General features: G+C 43.6%; 1 protein-coding gene across 4 annotated transcripts in view; it reads left to right on the top strand.

Moving 5' to 3' along the window:
* The first annotated feature begins 1,506 nt into the window (after positions 1 to 1,506).
* TFEC (transcription factor EC) overlaps positions 1,507 to 18,311 on the top strand; it is a 612,796-nt gene continuing 595,991 nt past the window's right edge. For 2 of the 4 annotated variants that reach the window (XM_069228932.1, XM_069228931.1), the window contains exon 1: positions 1,507 to 1,746. Coding sequence is in view for 2 of the 4 variants with exons in the window: in XM_069228931.1 (XP_069085032.1) it covers positions 1,720 to 1,746 (27 nt within the window). In the remaining 2 variants the exon portion in view is untranslated. The remainder of the gene's footprint in view (positions 1,747 to 18,311) is intronic. The other 2 variants (XM_069228936.1, XM_069228935.1) reach the window with 1 other exon arrangement.

Consider the following 18,311-nt stretch of genomic DNA (forward strand, 5'->3'; position numbering starts at 1 on the left):
TCCCGATAGCTTTGGACATAAAAAAAAACAGGAGGAATGCTGGGAAGGTACGTGTTATGTACTCCTGGTGGTAAGGGACTGGGCACGTAATGCGTTCCTCCAGTTCTTTTTTCTGTCATGGGGAGAGTGCTCACTCCATCAGTAATGAAGGTGACAAGGAATGGTGGACCTGGGGGTAATGCCTTTATACACTGTATGCAATGGGTAAAGCCTTTACAGACCCCTTTTACTGTATTGCGACCAACAGCTGCTATTCTGAAAGCCCTCCTAGTCCGTCATCGTTTTGCCTTGTATCCGTCAAGGGTGTTTAAAACCTTACAAAGTGAGTATAATACAAAAGGGATGAGTCTATTTTAAATATTGAAAGACTGCTCTGTAATGGCAAAGCCCTGCAGACTTGTTGATTAGTACAGGTAAACAAACGCCTGTATAAGCTGAACAATGTAAGATATCATGCAAAACGGGTTCGACCTCACTGAGTTATGACCAAATGACTATCCTGGCTCAGACAGTGATAGAAAGCCAAGACTGCAAGATAGGTAAGCCAGCACGTAAATTCGGGACTGGAGTTGCAGTGATTCGTGATCTGTGACAAAATATACTTTGCTTAGGCACAGACTGTATTACCAACTGCTCACATCACATATAAATCTACGCTGCAGCTCATCTTGCATGGCTACAAAGAAAGCCATTTCAATGCCTACCCCCCTGTAGGCTTGCAATTAACCCAGTGCCTGCTGCTCAAAGGATGTAAGAGAATATGGCTTGAGAGACACACTTTAGCAAGTGTTCAACATGTTTGTTCTTGAGTACTACTGCAGGCTTAGCATGCCCAACCCCTTTTTAGGGTACATGGGTGCCTAGTAACCCCCAACTCTCTCAGTGAAAGGACCCCGAAGGGAAATGAATGTCCACAACTATACATACTTCTCAATACGTTAGTGGGCAACTCTGAAGCAGAATATGCGTGCCCCACTCCGGACTGAAGTGGGCTCTAGCCTGGGCCCTCCTTTGCCTCAGATGCTGTTGCAGGTCTGACACCCTTATCTCGGCTAAACCAAGGATAAATTGCACGAATTACAACATTTTAAAAGCTGTACCTGAGCTCAACGAGACTGCCACAGTGACTCTGCGGCATTACCCAAAGAGTTCTCAAAACACCCTCAGACTCTGCTTTAGAAAGCACAGAGAAAAGGTCTATGCATAGATTTAACTGTACAAGAATTCCAGGAATTGCATTAATTGGCATAATGTAAGGTGGCTGGGCACAGTTGGGGAAAGTGTCAGTGTAGGGAGAATCCCCACCAAGTAAGGCTGCCCGTGCAATTAGCTATCTGAACTCTAACCCTTACCGAATAATTAATGAATAACACAGGGGATCAAGACAAAGGCGCAAAGTGATTGGGTGAGGGCTAGCAAGTAATACATCAAAGAATGCTGGTAATTGGCCCTGTGGCTTTCATTCTTTGCCCTATTTCTTTCAATTCATTGACTCAAAATAATGGGTTCAGGTTCATTATCAACAGGTTTAGCGGCAAGAACACAACATTCAACAAAGCTGGGATTGTAGCAGCGCTGGTGGCGAACTTAAAAGTTTTATCATCCTCCCCCTCTGCGGAAAGTAAAAGTAACCGCACAGTCTTAATCCTCATATTTGTTGTACCAGTTGTACTCATAGTTGCTCTCAGTTTTCAGAGGTTTGGATTCTTTGGCGGTACGATGTTGGAATACAGCTGGTATGGGCAGGTATGTACCATTAGTAGAGAGATACTAGTATTTGTGTCTTAATCGTACTTAACAGACTCATCAATCATAGTGACGCGCGCTATATGTTATGAACTGTTGATTGAGATTGAGAAAGATACGCATGCGTCGACAGAAAGGGCATTTGATCAAAATTGTCTTTACTCCAGTTTCACCCAAACTACCTGATCTGGAAAGAAACGATACTAAATCAGCTAGATTTACAACCTTTTAGATATTTTGGTTGCTTTTTACTTAGATGTTTTATGATGCGCTGTATTGTGAACGATTTGACAACTTACTGTTGCCAAATCATTGCTCCATTTTACTAATGACTAATGAAAATCTTGTTGAAACACTGATAGGTTTATAAACGTATCTGGGACACAAGGGTAGCCAGAATGTGCCGTTTGATGCATGCAAAGCTGATTTTTAAGTGACTTTTTTGATTGTATATACTCACACACATATGCACACATTAGCAAACGTGTGCCCCGACACGGGGCCAGCTTTAAGGCGGTGCGACTAAATAACTTACTATACATTCTCGAAGTGGTTAATCAAAATAGAGTATTTCATTTCAAATAAAAAGATTCCAGGCATTTTATGACTTGAGAGCAAGTCGTTGTTGAGTGGCAAGCTATAAATAATGATAATCAGGAGAAGCATCCCCTGCAATTGTACTTGAAGTGTCTGTATTTACAGGGGTATTTTGTACCCCAAGAATAGGTAATTAATTCCACAAGTTCCTCTAGCACTCCGTTACAGAAGCTTTGCATCAGACACCATGCGATGCACTGATTTAATACACCCAGCAGCATTACCGTGTGACTTGTCCATGGAGTTCGAAAGTATACGGATGTTATACGAGTCAAGGTATTTGAAATTCCTGCATGTAGCGAGTTATGCTATATGTTGTGTTGTTTTGATTTGCAATTGCATTTATACAGTGCTTCACAGTCTTGCTGAGGCATTGACACGTACTGGCGGACGAGTAACACTGTAGTCTGGATGGTTAGAAGTGAGATGCATGGCAGTGTGGGTGATGTTGGAAGCATTTTGGTGTCATATGTGATTGACCACAGTCCTGCGCTTATCCAGTATGTGTATGTGTATGTTCTTCCATTGTTTCCTTACAAATTCGTCTGTCAATACTATGTTTCACTTTACAATTTTACAGGCCAATTTGAATAATCTAAGTGTTATCATAATGAAGTTAACTTGTTTTACAAAAAAGTTTTAGTATTCCGGATAAAATGTCTACTACTTTATCCATGAGCAGGACAAGGAGTATACTTCTGTTATGCTGGGGCAGATCTGTAACATTTGTGTGTTATGTTAGGTAAAATACCTACAATATGGGCAAATTTCAGCATTTTCTGTGTGCAATGAGAAATATATAATTGTCCCGTTTTGTTGGTGTCTCCAAGGGCCACATCTACCTTCATTGATATAGAAACATTAGTGTTTTCCTTCACGTAGGCATGCCTTGGGAATCATTCACATTTAGAATGTTTTGACCTATAGATATCTTAATGGTATTATAGTTTTCCTACTTAAGGTATTCTCTTAGCATGGCTTCTTTTCTGAATATATTGATGTCTGGATTTTGAAGGACTTCAGAACAAACAAAGGTCCTGATATGGAGTTTGGCAGATGGGAACACTCATCAGCCAAACTCCAGACAGGGTGGCCACCGCTGTAGTGGCGACCTCCCTGCCTGCCCCATTAGGACTTTCCTGCTGGGCTGACGGCTGAAACCAGGGTTTCTGCCGATCTTCCCAGTGGGAAAGTGACAGTAGTAATATCACCGGCACCAGAACCCTTGCAATTCGGGCTGTCTGCACAGCAGATAGTGCGCATTACGAAGGTGCCTGGCAGGGGACCCCCTGTGGACCTCGGCACCTGTTCTCTGCTAGCCTTTTCATGGTGGTGAAACCACCATGAAAAGCTGGTGGAGAACCAGCTTTTATTCAATGCCGCCCAGGGTGATTGCAACCTTCAATTGCCGTCACCCCATCTGGATATCCAATCCCGGCAGAGACAGCAGTAGGTTGGCGGGTCTGCCTGCCAACCTCATAATGTGGCAGTCGGACCGCCTAAACTACGGTGATCTGACAGCCACTGTGAGTGTGGCACTCTAAGGACCACCACACTCGTAATCAGGCTCATAATCTGCAGTCTACAATGGCCTGGCTCAAAACAGCTTTAGCTGACTAATCAACCTATTAACTTCCAAAACATAATGATAAGAATGCATACTTGTATACACATATTCAATGTTTTTTGACAGACCTTTGTCCTATTGGTCCATTCCAGCACCATTCACATTTTGCTTCCACCCACCACAGCATCGATCATGAGGGAGTCGGTCAGCCCACTTCATCTGTTGGCTGGCAGACACTGTGACTGGCTGTATTGTGCTGAGGCACTCTTTTTTATTTTTATATTTATGTTTTTGGCATCTTTTGTATATTGCATATGTTTGCAAAAACAACTAAACAAGGCACATTGAACTTCCTTGTTGGTTTTGCTAATACTTGTTTCATTGATGCCACCACTATGCACTTCATATGTTATTACTTTAGCTTCTCAGTAAGGTATCCTACCAGAATATTGTGTCTCTGTAAGGTATACTGCCAGAATACTGTGTTTGAAATATAAAAGAATTATGGCACATATGGCGTGTACCAAAATATTGTGAAGGTAAGTGTATACAGTAAGTGTTTATATAGAACAAGCTATGTAGCTGCTTTGTAAAGAATAGTAAATCAAGGTACTGTGCCATGCTTGCTGAAACAAATCCGTCCAATGGCAGTGAATGGAAGTAAGGCAATTAACATGTCCACTAGTCAATGCCAAGAATCCCTCTGACACATTCATTTTTCTCCTTTTGAGGAACATAATAGCAGAAGATGCACTAGACTAAACCATGTACAGTTTCTTTTTTCACTTAATTCCTCAAGCCTGCAACTTGGATATACCGCATCGATAGTAGGGCTTGAGTGAGCAAGGCAAAGGAGGTATGGACACCTGCAAAGGGTGCTCTTTGGGTAAGAATAGAGAGCTCTTGAGACTTGGAGAATATATACACTTTTATGCTGGAAAGGAGGGGCAAAAGCTGCTGGTTAGGATAAAGGGCCCAATTATGAGTTTGCTGGACAGGATAGCCTGTCTGCCAAACTCCCAATAGGGTGGACGCCACCCTAGTGGCGACCGCTCCCCCAGATCTATTAGAAGTATCCGGCTCGGCTGAGGGGCCAAAACCAAGGTTTCCGCCTGTCAGCCTAGCAGGAAACAGGCAGTAGTATTGTTTCTGGCTAGAAATCGAGTCAGTGGCAATGCTGTTGCCTGCAGAGTGCACCAGCACCCATTGCAATGTTCACTCTCTGCATAGATCTGCATAGCAGAGAGTGAACATTGCAAGGGTGCTGGGCAGAGACCCCACTGTGGCCCCCTGCACCTTTTCCCTGCCAGCCTTTTCTTGGCCATGAAAAGTCTGGCGGAGAAAGAGGCTGTAATCAGCAGAGAAAAGTTGCATGCAGCACTGTCCTGGCGGATTGCGACCTCCACCTGCCGTCAACCAGTCGGATCACAGATCCCAGCAGAGACGGCGGAACCCTAATGCTCTGACCGCTAGGGTCTTAATGTGGTGGTTGGACCACCACAGCCACGGGGGACCTGACCACCACCACGAGGTTGGCGGTCTTGAGACCGCCAGCTTCGTAATGAGGCCCAAAGTGTGGTGTGTTCAGAACTTTAGGAACGTGTACCTTTTAAGGTCACACCATTTTGCATTTGGTTATATGCGGTGCTGCACTTCAAGACAAGAAAAGCAAATCTTCTACTACCAGAATGCAACGAATAATAGGGACTGTGTGGGTAAATACACCTGATGAAGGGAGAAAGGTCCTCTTTCATCAGGTCTAACCCTGCGGTACCTTTTCTGCTCATGTTGCTGCACCTTCTAGCAGTTGCAGGCTGATTTTTATTATGAGATTGAACTTAACTACAGTTTACAGAATGGAGAATGCTGAGGACAGAAAAGAGCTAAGCAGTCTTGTATCTTCATATTTTAAGACATGAGGCTGATTGACATTTCTGTCTGAAGACAAGTTCACCTCACAAATCCATTCTGTTCACAGAATTCCAGGAAGGCCCTTTACACAACTGTGTAAACCTGTACAAAACATTATGAGCACTATATATAATATGCTGAAAGATGTAGTGAAATCACTGAAATTGTAAAATTAGAGGACATTTGAAATTAAACATAGCATTAAAGTTGCCGGCAGCTGAAAATGAATTGCCTTGTAGCACTTAAGGCCAGATTTAACAAAAAATGATGGTGCATGGCGCTGCGTCAAACTTGACAGCATCACGCACCATCATTTTCAATGCACAGGGATGCACCATATTTAAAAGAATACAGCTCACCCCTGTGTTTCCTCCTGTGCTGGAGCTGTATTTGCTGCCGTGCTCTAACGCAGCAACCCTTACACCATTGTGCATGGATGGCTGCATTGAGGGGGAGATTGTTTTTTTGCAGGAAGGAACACCTTCCTGCCCAAAAACAATCTTAAATGGCGATTTGCTCTTCCTACAGCAGACACAGAAAGAGCAAAAAACGTGGACAACTGAATGCATTTTTCCTCGTTGCGCCCTGCTAATACTACCACTGGGGTGGCCTTAGATTTTGGCGCAACCTCAGGTTTATGAAACTTGTACATTTAGGGCAGCGTCAAAATGCAATGGGTGTTGCTGTGGCACGCCCATGGCAACAGCCATTGCACGCCCCTTCCACGCAAAGTGCTGCATGTGAAGGGTCCATATTTACAAGGTGGCTTTAAGCCACAAAAAGTAATTTAACGTCACCTTGTAAATACAATGCAGTGCATAGCGCCACTGGAGCGCCACTAAAAGTGATGCTCCAGTGGCGCTAAGGGGCTCTTAAATGTGCCCCTTGGTACATAGTTGTTAGTACCAAAGTCACTGGTGCTCAAGAAAGGGATGAGATGCTTTAGTGTGATATTCCCACTTCCCAATGGACCGTGAACAGAAGGTGTCACTCATTCTCCAATAATAGTAATACATCCCTAAGTAACCCCAAAGAAAAGATATCTTTCCATAGACCTCAGTGGCATTAATATCCCGGAAAACCTGCATCGCCTTCTAACCAGCAGTTAACCTTTTTAGACTTCAGTGGTATCACCCTCCTTAACAATGGGTTGCCTTCATTGGGGGTTATTACAACTTTGGAGGAGGTGTTAATCCGGCCCAAAAGTGATGGTAAAGTGACGGATATACCACCAGCCGTATTACGAGTCCATTATATCCTATTGAACTCGTAATACGGCTGGTGGTATATCTGTCACATTTGGGATGGATTAACACCTCCTCCAAAGTTGTAATAACCCCCATTGACTTTAGAAACCATACCCTTCATTGGGACAACATAGCAATCCCAACAGTGATTCCCTCCCAGGATGTCATTTGAATCAAACACCTGCGTATCCTTCACATTACTGGATCACCCATGTTAACTTCAAAGACAAGGTAATACAGTAATGGTCCCCAACAATGATTCACCTCAATGCTATCGATCTGCACTGTTACTCAAAACATCATTTCCATTGATTTGAAGAGCATCACATTTTCACAAACTGTCATCACCATTACACCAATGGTTTACCTCATTGTCTGGGAATGTTAATTGGCCTTAGAACCTTTGATGAGTTCTTCAAATATACTGTTTTGTCTCCTGTCTCTTCATCCGCCAATATCAAGCTTAACTAATTAGCCTTGCACAATGACACTTCAACTAGTTAAACATTTTCTATTATCCATCTAACTTAATACCATCTTTGTTGATGAATTTGCTGTATTCCAGTCATTAATGTCTGCTACTCACCCTTGTAACATCTTTTTACATTTCTTTAATCTCCCTAATTCTAAACCTTTGCAATATTTGATAGAGGAACATTATAATACTTTCTTAACGTTTAGTAACAAATGAATAGTTACTTTCCCAACTCACCAGAAAAGAAGAATTTCAGAATTATTATAGCCTCCTTCTTAGCCATACCATTTAACTTTAGCCTATGATGATCGCTGGGAAAATGCGCATCTCATTTTATTCTCCATCGCTTCTCAAATGACTTTCCAAATTGGTCAACCTGAAGGGAAAATATTCCTTTCAGTAACAACAAATGTTTTCTTCTTGGGGCCTTCAATGAAAGGTAACCACAGCCTAATGTCCAACTAGGGAAACTGACACTGTTGCTATATTTTAGACTTGTCAGCTCATATTATTCTGTAAATAGCACTGCCTCATTACAAATTGTATCTTTTCATCCTAAGGAACCTTCTCAGTTGTGCTTACAAACTTTAAGAGAAAGGAAAGTTTGTGAGTACAAAAAAGGGGAGGCAGACTTTTTAAACCTCCCCTTTATCTAAAATAAAGAAGTCATTTAAACATTGCAGATGTATGATCCACATACTACTCTCACTTGATCAACTCCAAACCCATGTAATCAAATACTTTATTTGTCGTACCGCCAACAGTCTGGAGGAGAAGACCGCCAAATTATTACCATGGCGGTATTCCTAACAAAATACAGCCAAACCATCGCTGGCACAACCAGTGTGATCAGGCTGCCACGGTCGACAGTAGCAATCTGCAGGCTGGCGGAGACCATGATCCTGTAAGACATATTACCAGGCTGCATACTGCCGATGTTTCCACTGCGGTCGCACCACCACGGAAACCCTGGCAGAAACCAACAGTATAAAAGGAGACACTCACCTTACCTTCAGGAAGCCTTAGCCATCCGGAGCCGCCATGGAACCAGAACTACACATCTTCCCACTGCTCCTGCTCGGAACCAGCGTTGACAACAGAAATCGTGAGTACACACACTTACCTGCCAATCTCTGATGAAGACACAACATGTGGCTGTCCTATACAGGTGCCATTACATTTTTACATTCCATGTCCGGAGAACAGCTATGTCACTACATGCACCAAATCTTAGAGGAGTAGCTTCAGTCACTATTCGTTGATACTCTATATCACACCATAAATGCATTTACAGCTACAGTGGCCTACCTAGCACAAGGGACATCCACTGACAATCACAGAGAGCATAGGTACAACACCTAAACAAAGGACAGCCTACTAATTCCTAATAGGGCATATTAAATGCCAACTGACATGCAGATCCACATGATGTACACATGGGCCTACATGACATTCATTGCACTGACAACATATTTCACAACAACAACACCCGTGTGAGAAATAATAGGACAGCTAAACCATGACATCTTGAAAACCGAGGTGTGCCAAAACCAATTCCTGTCCAAACTGACCACATCACCTAGGCTAAGAGTAGCAATGACTGTCCCACTCAACACGATTTGCCACCAAGTAACCATTGTGAAATGATGTAGGCAGCTAATATCATATGTTGCACTATTATTGGTAGGGAATTGGCAGATATAGCATGGACACTGCACATTTTCAAAGGTTAGGACAGCCTAACCACTAACCTCCTCTAAAACAAAGGCATTGGGATAAAAGTGATTTGCCCACATTTCAATGGCATGGAAATGCATTGTAAGGGAAAATAGATAAAATCAGACACCAATAGTTGGATGTCCTTCTGTTACACACACCCCATAGTATGAATATGAAGGGGCAATGGGGACACCTCCACAAACCCATATGAACAGCCCACTACTGGCCATACCTATTGAGTGAATGAGATGCCAGCCTCACATGGAGTTTATACCTGTACCAGGAGAAAAGTTAACTAGGCCCTATACCAAATATGTCAGGCGCTATGTAGCAAATACAGGTGATCTTTAGAGATGGGAGTGATCTGACACCTTAGAGCAACATATACATATATTCAGAATAATGGACCTGGAAATAGTAGATGGGTAGGGTGATACAGCAGCTACATATGTTTATATGGCTGGGTTGAGTCACACATGTGGCACTGTCAATTGTGCATTTCCACATGCAGTCATCGATAGTCCTTGACACAGGTGATCTAAATGTACACATGCGCAACCCTAAGGCCAGATCTCCATTTTTAGTCAGGCAACTTGAGTACTATGTATTCCAAGTAGTCAACATACATGCAGCACCTACTATAGTGTCACAGCCGCTAAAGTGTGACAGCAAACACCTAACTACCAGAGTAAAGTACATGGATTCAGACAGTATTTACCCCCTTGTGGCTGCTGTGCTGCCCTCAAATGCCCATTCACCTCAAGGTAGGCCACTGTCAAAATGCGGGCCATGAGGAGGATCAGGATCAGACGGGCACCCCTCCCTTGTTGGGGGGACACCCCCAGCTGGGCCTCAGCCATCTTCCAGGCTGGGCATCTCAGGTCCTCCAACCGCTTCTTGCAATGGGTGCTCCATTGGCTGTGGAACCCCGTGGTCTGCACTTGCTTGGTGATGGGATGCCAAATCTCCTTTTGCTGATGGGCGTTCGCCTGCATGGATGACACAGACAAAAGGAGAAAGTCATGTACTCATGCTCCATACCAATAGGAGCGGTCAGTACACATCAGCCACAGCAACTAGGCACACATACCCATTGTCTCTGCACATGCATACACATTATACCATCTTCATGCATTAACACCCTCACAGGTTCACATGCCCGATGCAACTTCACACAGAACACCTATAACACATAGCTAGGACACTGGACTCATCTGTTCATCTAGTGCCCCATATAGCTGTTCATACAGGGGTAGGACCGCCTCCAGTAGCCTCTCAAGCTCTTCTGGGGTGAAGGAAGGGACTTATCACCTGAAGGACATGGCATGAAGACTCCCAGAGGCAGTACACAGCAGCTCATGTTGTGGAGGTCTTGCTGGTAACAGTGTCAGGAGTCAAATGAGCATCACCATTGGCCCAAGTCTGCCAAAGGCAGAAATGTTTACCAATGGCAAGTTATACGGCAGTTACGACTGCCTACCACCAAGATGACTTCCGCCAGCGGACTTAGATCAATCCACCCATCCAGTACAGGAGGTCAGGCACCTGCCATTTCGGGCACATATCATAGTTTGAAGTGTTTACTAATCTGCATCATTTACTTACTCCCCTAAAATGCTGTGTATCTGTATCTAGTGCCACCATGTTTGTGTACATATTGTGCAAATGTGAAGTTAAATCTGTGTTGAGTGAGTAGATATGGTGATAATTATGTATAGCTACTCAGAGGATCATAGTCCATGGGAAGATATGTATTGAATCCAAAACATATGTGTGATTAGTGCAGTACAGCTAAGTCTTACACACATCTACTCTAATATTGGATTCCTATGTACAATTCCATTGTCATAGTTGCCAATTGTCACCGAAGAGAGTGAAATCGGTGCACATCTATGGGCTGTAATCTATATGTCAAATGTGTTAGGCATTTTCTACAGATGTTAGGTGTGAGGTATTAAACAAAGTGTACATGATGTGTGCATACTGAATAACTCATAGTATTTTCACTTCTTTCAACATGGTTATCCTGCCATGAGGAGGGTGAAACAACCACCAATGTACCATCCACTAGTAGACCTGGACACCATAGAGAAAAGGCATGTCATCCAGGCATATTGTCTTAATCAACATACCATCATGGATCTTTGTACTCAGTTGGAGCCAGATCTGATGCCTGCCATTCGCAATCCCTATGGCGTACCTCCCATCATTCAAGTCTTGTAAGTGCTGCACTTCCTGGCCACAGGCATCTTTCAGAATACAGTGCCTTTAACAGCAGGGATGTCTCAGCCCATGTTCAGTCTGGTTTTGAAGGTTGTACTGTGTGCATTGTTGAGACCTCTGGACAGCTACATCAAGTTTCCCCACCAAGCGGATTTGGCCCATGTGAAGTCAGACTCTTATGAGATGGGACACATTCCTCATGTGGTAGGAGCCATTGATGGCACCCATGTAGCCTTGGTCCCTCCCAGTGCCAATGAACAGAGGTATAGGATCAGGAAAAACTACCACTCAATCAACGTTCAGGTGGTGTGTCTGGAGGGCCAGTACATCTCAGAAGTCACAGTCAAGTATCCTATATCATGTGGAACAGCAATGTCCCACATCTAATGGCACATCTCCAAACAGAGAGGGCCTGGCTGGTTGGTAAGTTTCCATTGTAGTCTGTGTTTGTGAGTTATGTCTCCAGTCATCACAATATAGCCTGTCCCACATGCATTTTTTAGTTGTTCAACCATTGTGATCACAGGTGACTCAGGCTATCCAAGCCGTCCTTGGTTGTTGACACCAGTGAGGTACGCAACCACACCAGGGGAGCTCTGTTACAATAAAGCCTATGGGATGATAAGGTACAGAGAGGGCCTGGCTGGTTGGTAAGTTTCCATTGTAGTGTGTGTTTGTGAGTTATGTCTCCAGTCATCACAATTTAGCCTGTCCCACATGCATTTGTGAGTTGTTCAACCATTGTGATCACAGGTGACTCAGGCTATCCAAGCCATCCTTGGTTGTTGACACCAGTGAGGTACGCAACCACACCAGGGGAGCTCTGTTACAAAAAGCCTATGGGATGACAAGGTGTGTAATCGAGAGAACATTTGGGCTCCTGAAGGCAAGATTCAGGTGCCTGGACCTATCCGGAGGAGCCCTCCTCTACTCGCCCCACAAGGTATGCCAAATTATTATTGCCTGCTGCATGCTTCACAATCTAGCCCTGAGACATAAGATACCATTGATAGTAGATGAGGGGGAGGCAGCTGGATGGGTGACTGGAAATGCTGATATGCAAGTGATGAAGAGCCAGGGGAAGAAGGAGCAGGTGACTCTAGGGCAGATCTCATCAATCAGTACTTCCACTGACATACAGGTATGTGAAGTGGACCTTTTGTTATGATGAATGTGCACAACTTGAAGTAGATAGAAGTGGGGGTGTCATGAGCTCCAATGCCTATGTGTGAGTTGTGGATGCAGACTGATACACTGTAATGTGTCCAGGAAAGATTGTTCTGCTTTTCAATGTATTGTAACAGGACAGATTGTTCTGCTTTTAAATGTATTGTTCCAGCCGATGCTGACATACACTTCTGGTAAAGACTTCTCAGATTTGAGGTATGTTTTGTGTAATCTCTTATCCTCTTTTCCTTTCACTCAGTGATTTAGCTATATCCTGTCTGGCTCTGCAACCTAGGCTTGAAGTAATCAGTATCAGTAGCCAATGGTAATTGCTGACAGACATGAGAGGTGTACCTGACAAATACCTGGTAAAATGAGTTTATCTTCAGTGGGGTGGTACCTTGATAGTTTCTCCTTCATACAAGTGGAGTGGTAAATGCTTAGTCTTTTTTTAACCTTTTCTTTTACCTGTGGGGTTGAGGGGGATATGAAATGGTGTATAACGTGTCAGATAAAGTTTGTGGAACATGTGTGAAGGTTGGGTCATGGCCTCTTGCTTCACAGTGTGTGGAATACTTTGTGATGGCCATGGGACCTAGCGGTGTTCTAACTTTGCTGTCCAAGGTGCATGTAACTGTATACTGACTTAGATGAGTGACAATCCTACAGGTATGGGGCCAACATTTGTATATGTATTAAGTACTGGATTCCTCTGTCATGTTCTTTGTGTGTTCCTTGGTATATGTGAATTTATACTATGGTATGGGTATGTGAGGAGCCACCACCTGGTGATATAGAGTACCTATATGTGTGCCCCTCTGCTCTGTAGGTAGTTTACCGCTATCTTCTATAACCTATATATAAGCATTGAATGACACTATGGCTTACATCGTGGTGGTACTCTCTGTCACATTCTATTTGCAGATTGGAATACTGACTATACAATTGTGTTGACCTGGATTTCAACCTCTCTGACATCTGCCCTGTGACATTTCTGTTGTAATGTGTCTCTTGCTGAGGGGGTCTCTGTCTGACAGCTATTACACTGGCTGCACGATACAGGGGGGCATGATCAGACCACAGTTGGCAAGCCTGACTTTTGTGCCTGTTTTATAACAGACATGCAGTAGAGGTGTTTCATTGGAATTTGTTGTGCATATCAAAATACTATCAGTAACAACTGAAGTGCATAAATGAAAATAAAAGTGATGAGTGATGTCATAGTTGATGTATTCATCAGGGTAGCTGCTATACCAGTTAGTTACAAAAGTCCAGAGTCTTTGTACCATGGGAAAATGGAGTTAGGTTTCGGAATAGTCAACAGGGTGTATCTGTGGCACACAAGGGTGACAAATCAGGAGAGGTTTACTTCCTGGAAGTTGGCTTGGTCTTGGCATCTGCTTGGTCTTGGTGTCTGGATGGACACCCATGTTTGTGGGGGGGTTCTTCAGCTACAGAGGGAGGGGTGTCTGAGGCATGAGGTTCCCATGGCAGGGCCTCCATTCCACTAGCTGCCTCAGAATTTGAAGGGGCAGATGTTAAATTGATAGTGGAAGGGGCCTGATGGTATGTGGAGAAACCAATCAGGGTGATATTGATGTCCCTCAGCACTCCCTGCAATGGTAGCCATGTGGGCATTTTGTGCCTGTCACTGCTGCATGATTTTCTGGTAGTGTTCTCTCTGCAGCTTTTGATTTTCCCCAACATGGTGATGATTTGGCCCATCCTGTCTTGGGAACCTTGGTAAGCTCCAAAGACTTGGGAGATGGTTTCCTTGTCAGTTGTGTCACTTTGAGGCCCTATCCTCTAGCCCACATCATCCCTCCCACGCACTCTTCCCCCATGTGCCTGTGCCCCTGGGACAGTGTGCCTGCTCACAGTAGTTAGACGTCCATCATTGTCACAGTGTCGAGGTTAGACTCAGGTCTCTGTACTGCAGGGCACACAATAGATTGAATAGTACTTGGGATACAGGTTTGGGGCAAATGGCTGCCTGTGATGTGGATGCAACCATGTTGGGAGGAGTTGATGTGGGCAGGGTGAGGCTGAGCATCATTGACTGGCCATGTGTCCCAGATGGGCCAGGTTGTTCATTGGTATCCAGACATCCAAGCGTGCTGTCCTCACTGGGGCCTTCATCCTGATGGGGACTGACAGTCTCAGGCATCCTCTCCATAGTGGCATAGCAAGATTACCTGTGGAGGGAGGGAGACACAGAGTTTTTTGGGGACTTTTTTGTCTACAAATTATAAAGCACATAGCTGACCATCGGGTTTCCTAGCACTAGCCTATATCATTGGGAAAAGCCATGTTTTCAACAACTTATGCAATTCCAAAAAGGAATTACAGTCTTTCAAATGTAACAGAAAGTTGTTCCATAATTTAGGTTCATGAATATGGAAGGAACATCCACCTTGATAGACCATCTCGACTCTAGGGACAATAGCAAGGCTCTTATAACTTAACCTGAGAGTATGTTGCAGCACATAGTAGGTGACTTCAGTACTCAGGTTGGAGAGGGAAGTGTTGTGGAGGCATTTATCCATGAAACAAAGTGCTTTAAAATGCACCTGCTTTTCCACAGGCAGCCAATTAGGAGAAATTAATAAGGTGGCAGAGCTAGTAAACTGTTCTGGGCAGAGCAGCATTCTGTACTATTTGAAGACGTTTTAGTAGGGTTTTATGCACTCCAAGATAGAGAACATTTTCCTAGTCCAGACTTGACATAACTAAGGCCTGGACAATGGTGCACTGATCTGTAAATGGAATACAGCAGATAATTTTTCTCAGCCATTTTAAGATGCCAAAACAGGTGGCGGCCACCTTTGTTATCTGTTTACTCATTGACAGCTCCTGATCCATCCACACTCCCAGACTCTTTACCGATGCGGTAGGCAGTGGATAAGCACCCAAAGATGACGCCCAGAGGTGTGGGCTCCATAATGTAATGGATTTACCGGCCAGTAGTAATGCAGTCTGGCTCCATTCAGCTTCAGAAAATTTGCAGACATCCAATCTGTCACCTGCTGAAGACAGAGTGGAAGTGCAGCCACAGTTGCCTGGTCCTTGGAAGACAGAGAGACCACACTTTGGGTATCATCCGCATAGAAAAGACAGCAAGACCAAAGCTCTCGACAGTATTAGCCAATGGCCTCACATAGAGATTAAAAAGTAAAGGGCTCAAAATAGAACCCTGCAACATTACAGATATAAGAGCACAAGGTTTAGATTTGCATTAGTCAGAAAGGATCTGAAAAAAAAACTTTTATTTTGTAATCCTTTCAAAAACAATTCTATCCTGGTGAGTGTTTTGCCCTATATACCCAGGCCATCCAGTCTCCTAAGTAGTGTATTGTGATTAACTGTGTCAAAGGCTGTGCTCAAGTCTAAAAGCAGGAGTGCAGCTGCCTCCAATCATCCAATTTATGTCTGATTAATTCAGTGACCCAAAGCAGTGCTGATTCAGTACTATAGCCTGCCCAGAAGCCTAAATGAGAGGGATGGAGTAGATCATTCAGTTCTATAAGTCGTATAAATTGCAGATTCACATGCTTTCCTAACAGTTTAGAGAAAATAGATAAAAGTGATATAGGCCTATAAGGCTTTTTCAGCACAAGAGGAGACTAAGGCTGTTTTTCAACAACTAGGAACTTCCCCACTAGATAACAACTGATTTAGTAGATGGACAATTTGCTCTAAATTTCATTGCAAGAGCTTGCTTAAGATACCAGGAGGGCAAGGATCCAAAGGGGATCCAGATTTCAAGGTTGCTAATGCAAGCCATACAAAAGAAAGATCAAAGTGAGTTATTAAAGTTCTAGGGTATCCGTAAAATCATGATTCTTTCCTGCAGATAAAAAAGTGTTCCTAATGGCCTCAATTTTATTGACCAAAACCTCAGATATCTCCTTATATACAGACTTCACCACCTTATAGAGTGTCTTCAAACTGTTTTTGATTTCTGTAATTTTTTCAATGAAATGAACGGACTTAGCTTGTCTACAATCTTTCTGAAATGCTCTTAAATCAGTTTTATGGATTAGCTTATCGCCTTGACTGTATGCTTTACGCCACTGTGTCTTTAACTTTTTACAACTTTCTTCTCCTTTTATAAGGAGTCTGTAAACCATGGAGCCAGAGGTAGGAATCTAGTGTGGTTATTACAGTTCCTGAGTGCCATCATATCCGCTGAGTCTCTGAGCCAGATTTCTATTCTATTTGCTGCACTATCTACTAAGCTATCTAAAGCATGCAGTGATTCCTCTAGCAGTGCATTCCATTTTTGAGCATCTAGATTGGCCTAACATCTCCTGTGAGACGTGGGACATTGGACCTTATCAAGTGGGTGGGAGACAATTGAGAAAGAGCACAGGATGGCAAGATGATCAGACCATGTTAGGGGCAGAAGCATATTCGATTGAATGGTACCTAAATTAGAGAAAATAAAATCCAGTAAATCCCCCACTGTATGAGTGGGAAAATTGTTAATCAGACCTAGTTCTAGAGCTAAAAAGCCCTCAATTAGGGACCGGCCAGATTAATCTGTTTTGTCCTCCAGATGGAGGTTTAGGTCTCCCAGCACCATGAAATTGGTACAACTAAGAACAATAAAGGACAATTCTAATACCTCCGAGACACAATTGCTAACTGCACCTTGGGGGGGGGGGGGGAGGGGGGGAGGGTGATAAATAGGAGCATCTGACATGGTGAACTTCTGGGTCAAAGATATAAAAAAAATCCCAGACTTCACAGTCTGAGATCTGAAGCTTCTCTGTTACACGGGTGGAACTTATCTCTTGTTAAGATCACAATCCCACCCCCTTTTCTGACCTTCTGGTCAAGATGTGAAATACAATATCCTGCCGGTAATACTGTTACAATGTCTGGGACGGAGGCTTCATTTAGCCAGGTCTATATAAGGAATATGGTGTCGGGGTTATGATCTATTAAAAAATCAAATACACCTTGGTGGTGTTATCCCAGGGGCTGACAATTTAAGCTAAAAGACTTAAAGGCTCTTCCTGGTAGTCCTTCTAAGAGGCCCTCTTTCCTAATGAAGATGTTAGAGGAGTTTCCACCTGAGCGCTCTGTTGCTATAGGTGAAGAAGAGGGAGGTAAATCCATAGTGGTACAGTGAAAAGAGCAGTAACCACAGCTCCTCCTCCACCCTGAATATTTATCGAATTCCTGCAATCTTCCTGAACATGGGGATGTAACCCAAGCAAGGTGGAGGAAGAATGAGTAAAGGTGCCTGAACTCAAGGATGCAGCCTCCCTGGCCCCTTGGTCCGTTTGGGAGCAGATGGGTGCAGAAGGGCTTGCTGAACGAGAGCCTTCACTGTGCCAGCAGCACGCCCGTTGCGCGTGTCTGCAGCACATCTGTCCAGCAGCCGCCATTAAATAGGCAGGGCGAGGTCAGGAAAACCCTTGCAGGAGGCTAAAACACTAACCACTCTATCAAAGCTAAAAGGTAAAAAAGTTATTTCCTGCACCTTTTATTCTTCCTTTTAAAATTCCCTCATTTCCTTTTTGCTCAAATTTCCCCAACTCCAATTTGCAATTACAAAATCACACATAAAAGCACCAAAATTCCCCTTATATATTTCAATAAAAAAATTGACTAAAACAATTTAAAATACACACTTCACACTTTTCACACA

Source organism: Pleurodeles waltl, chromosome 4_1 (genome assembly GCF_031143425.1).
Source record: "Pleurodeles waltl isolate 20211129_DDA chromosome 4_1, aPleWal1.hap1.20221129, whole genome shotgun sequence".
Lineage (NCBI taxonomy): Eukaryota > Metazoa > Chordata > Amphibia > Caudata > Salamandridae > Pleurodeles > Pleurodeles waltl.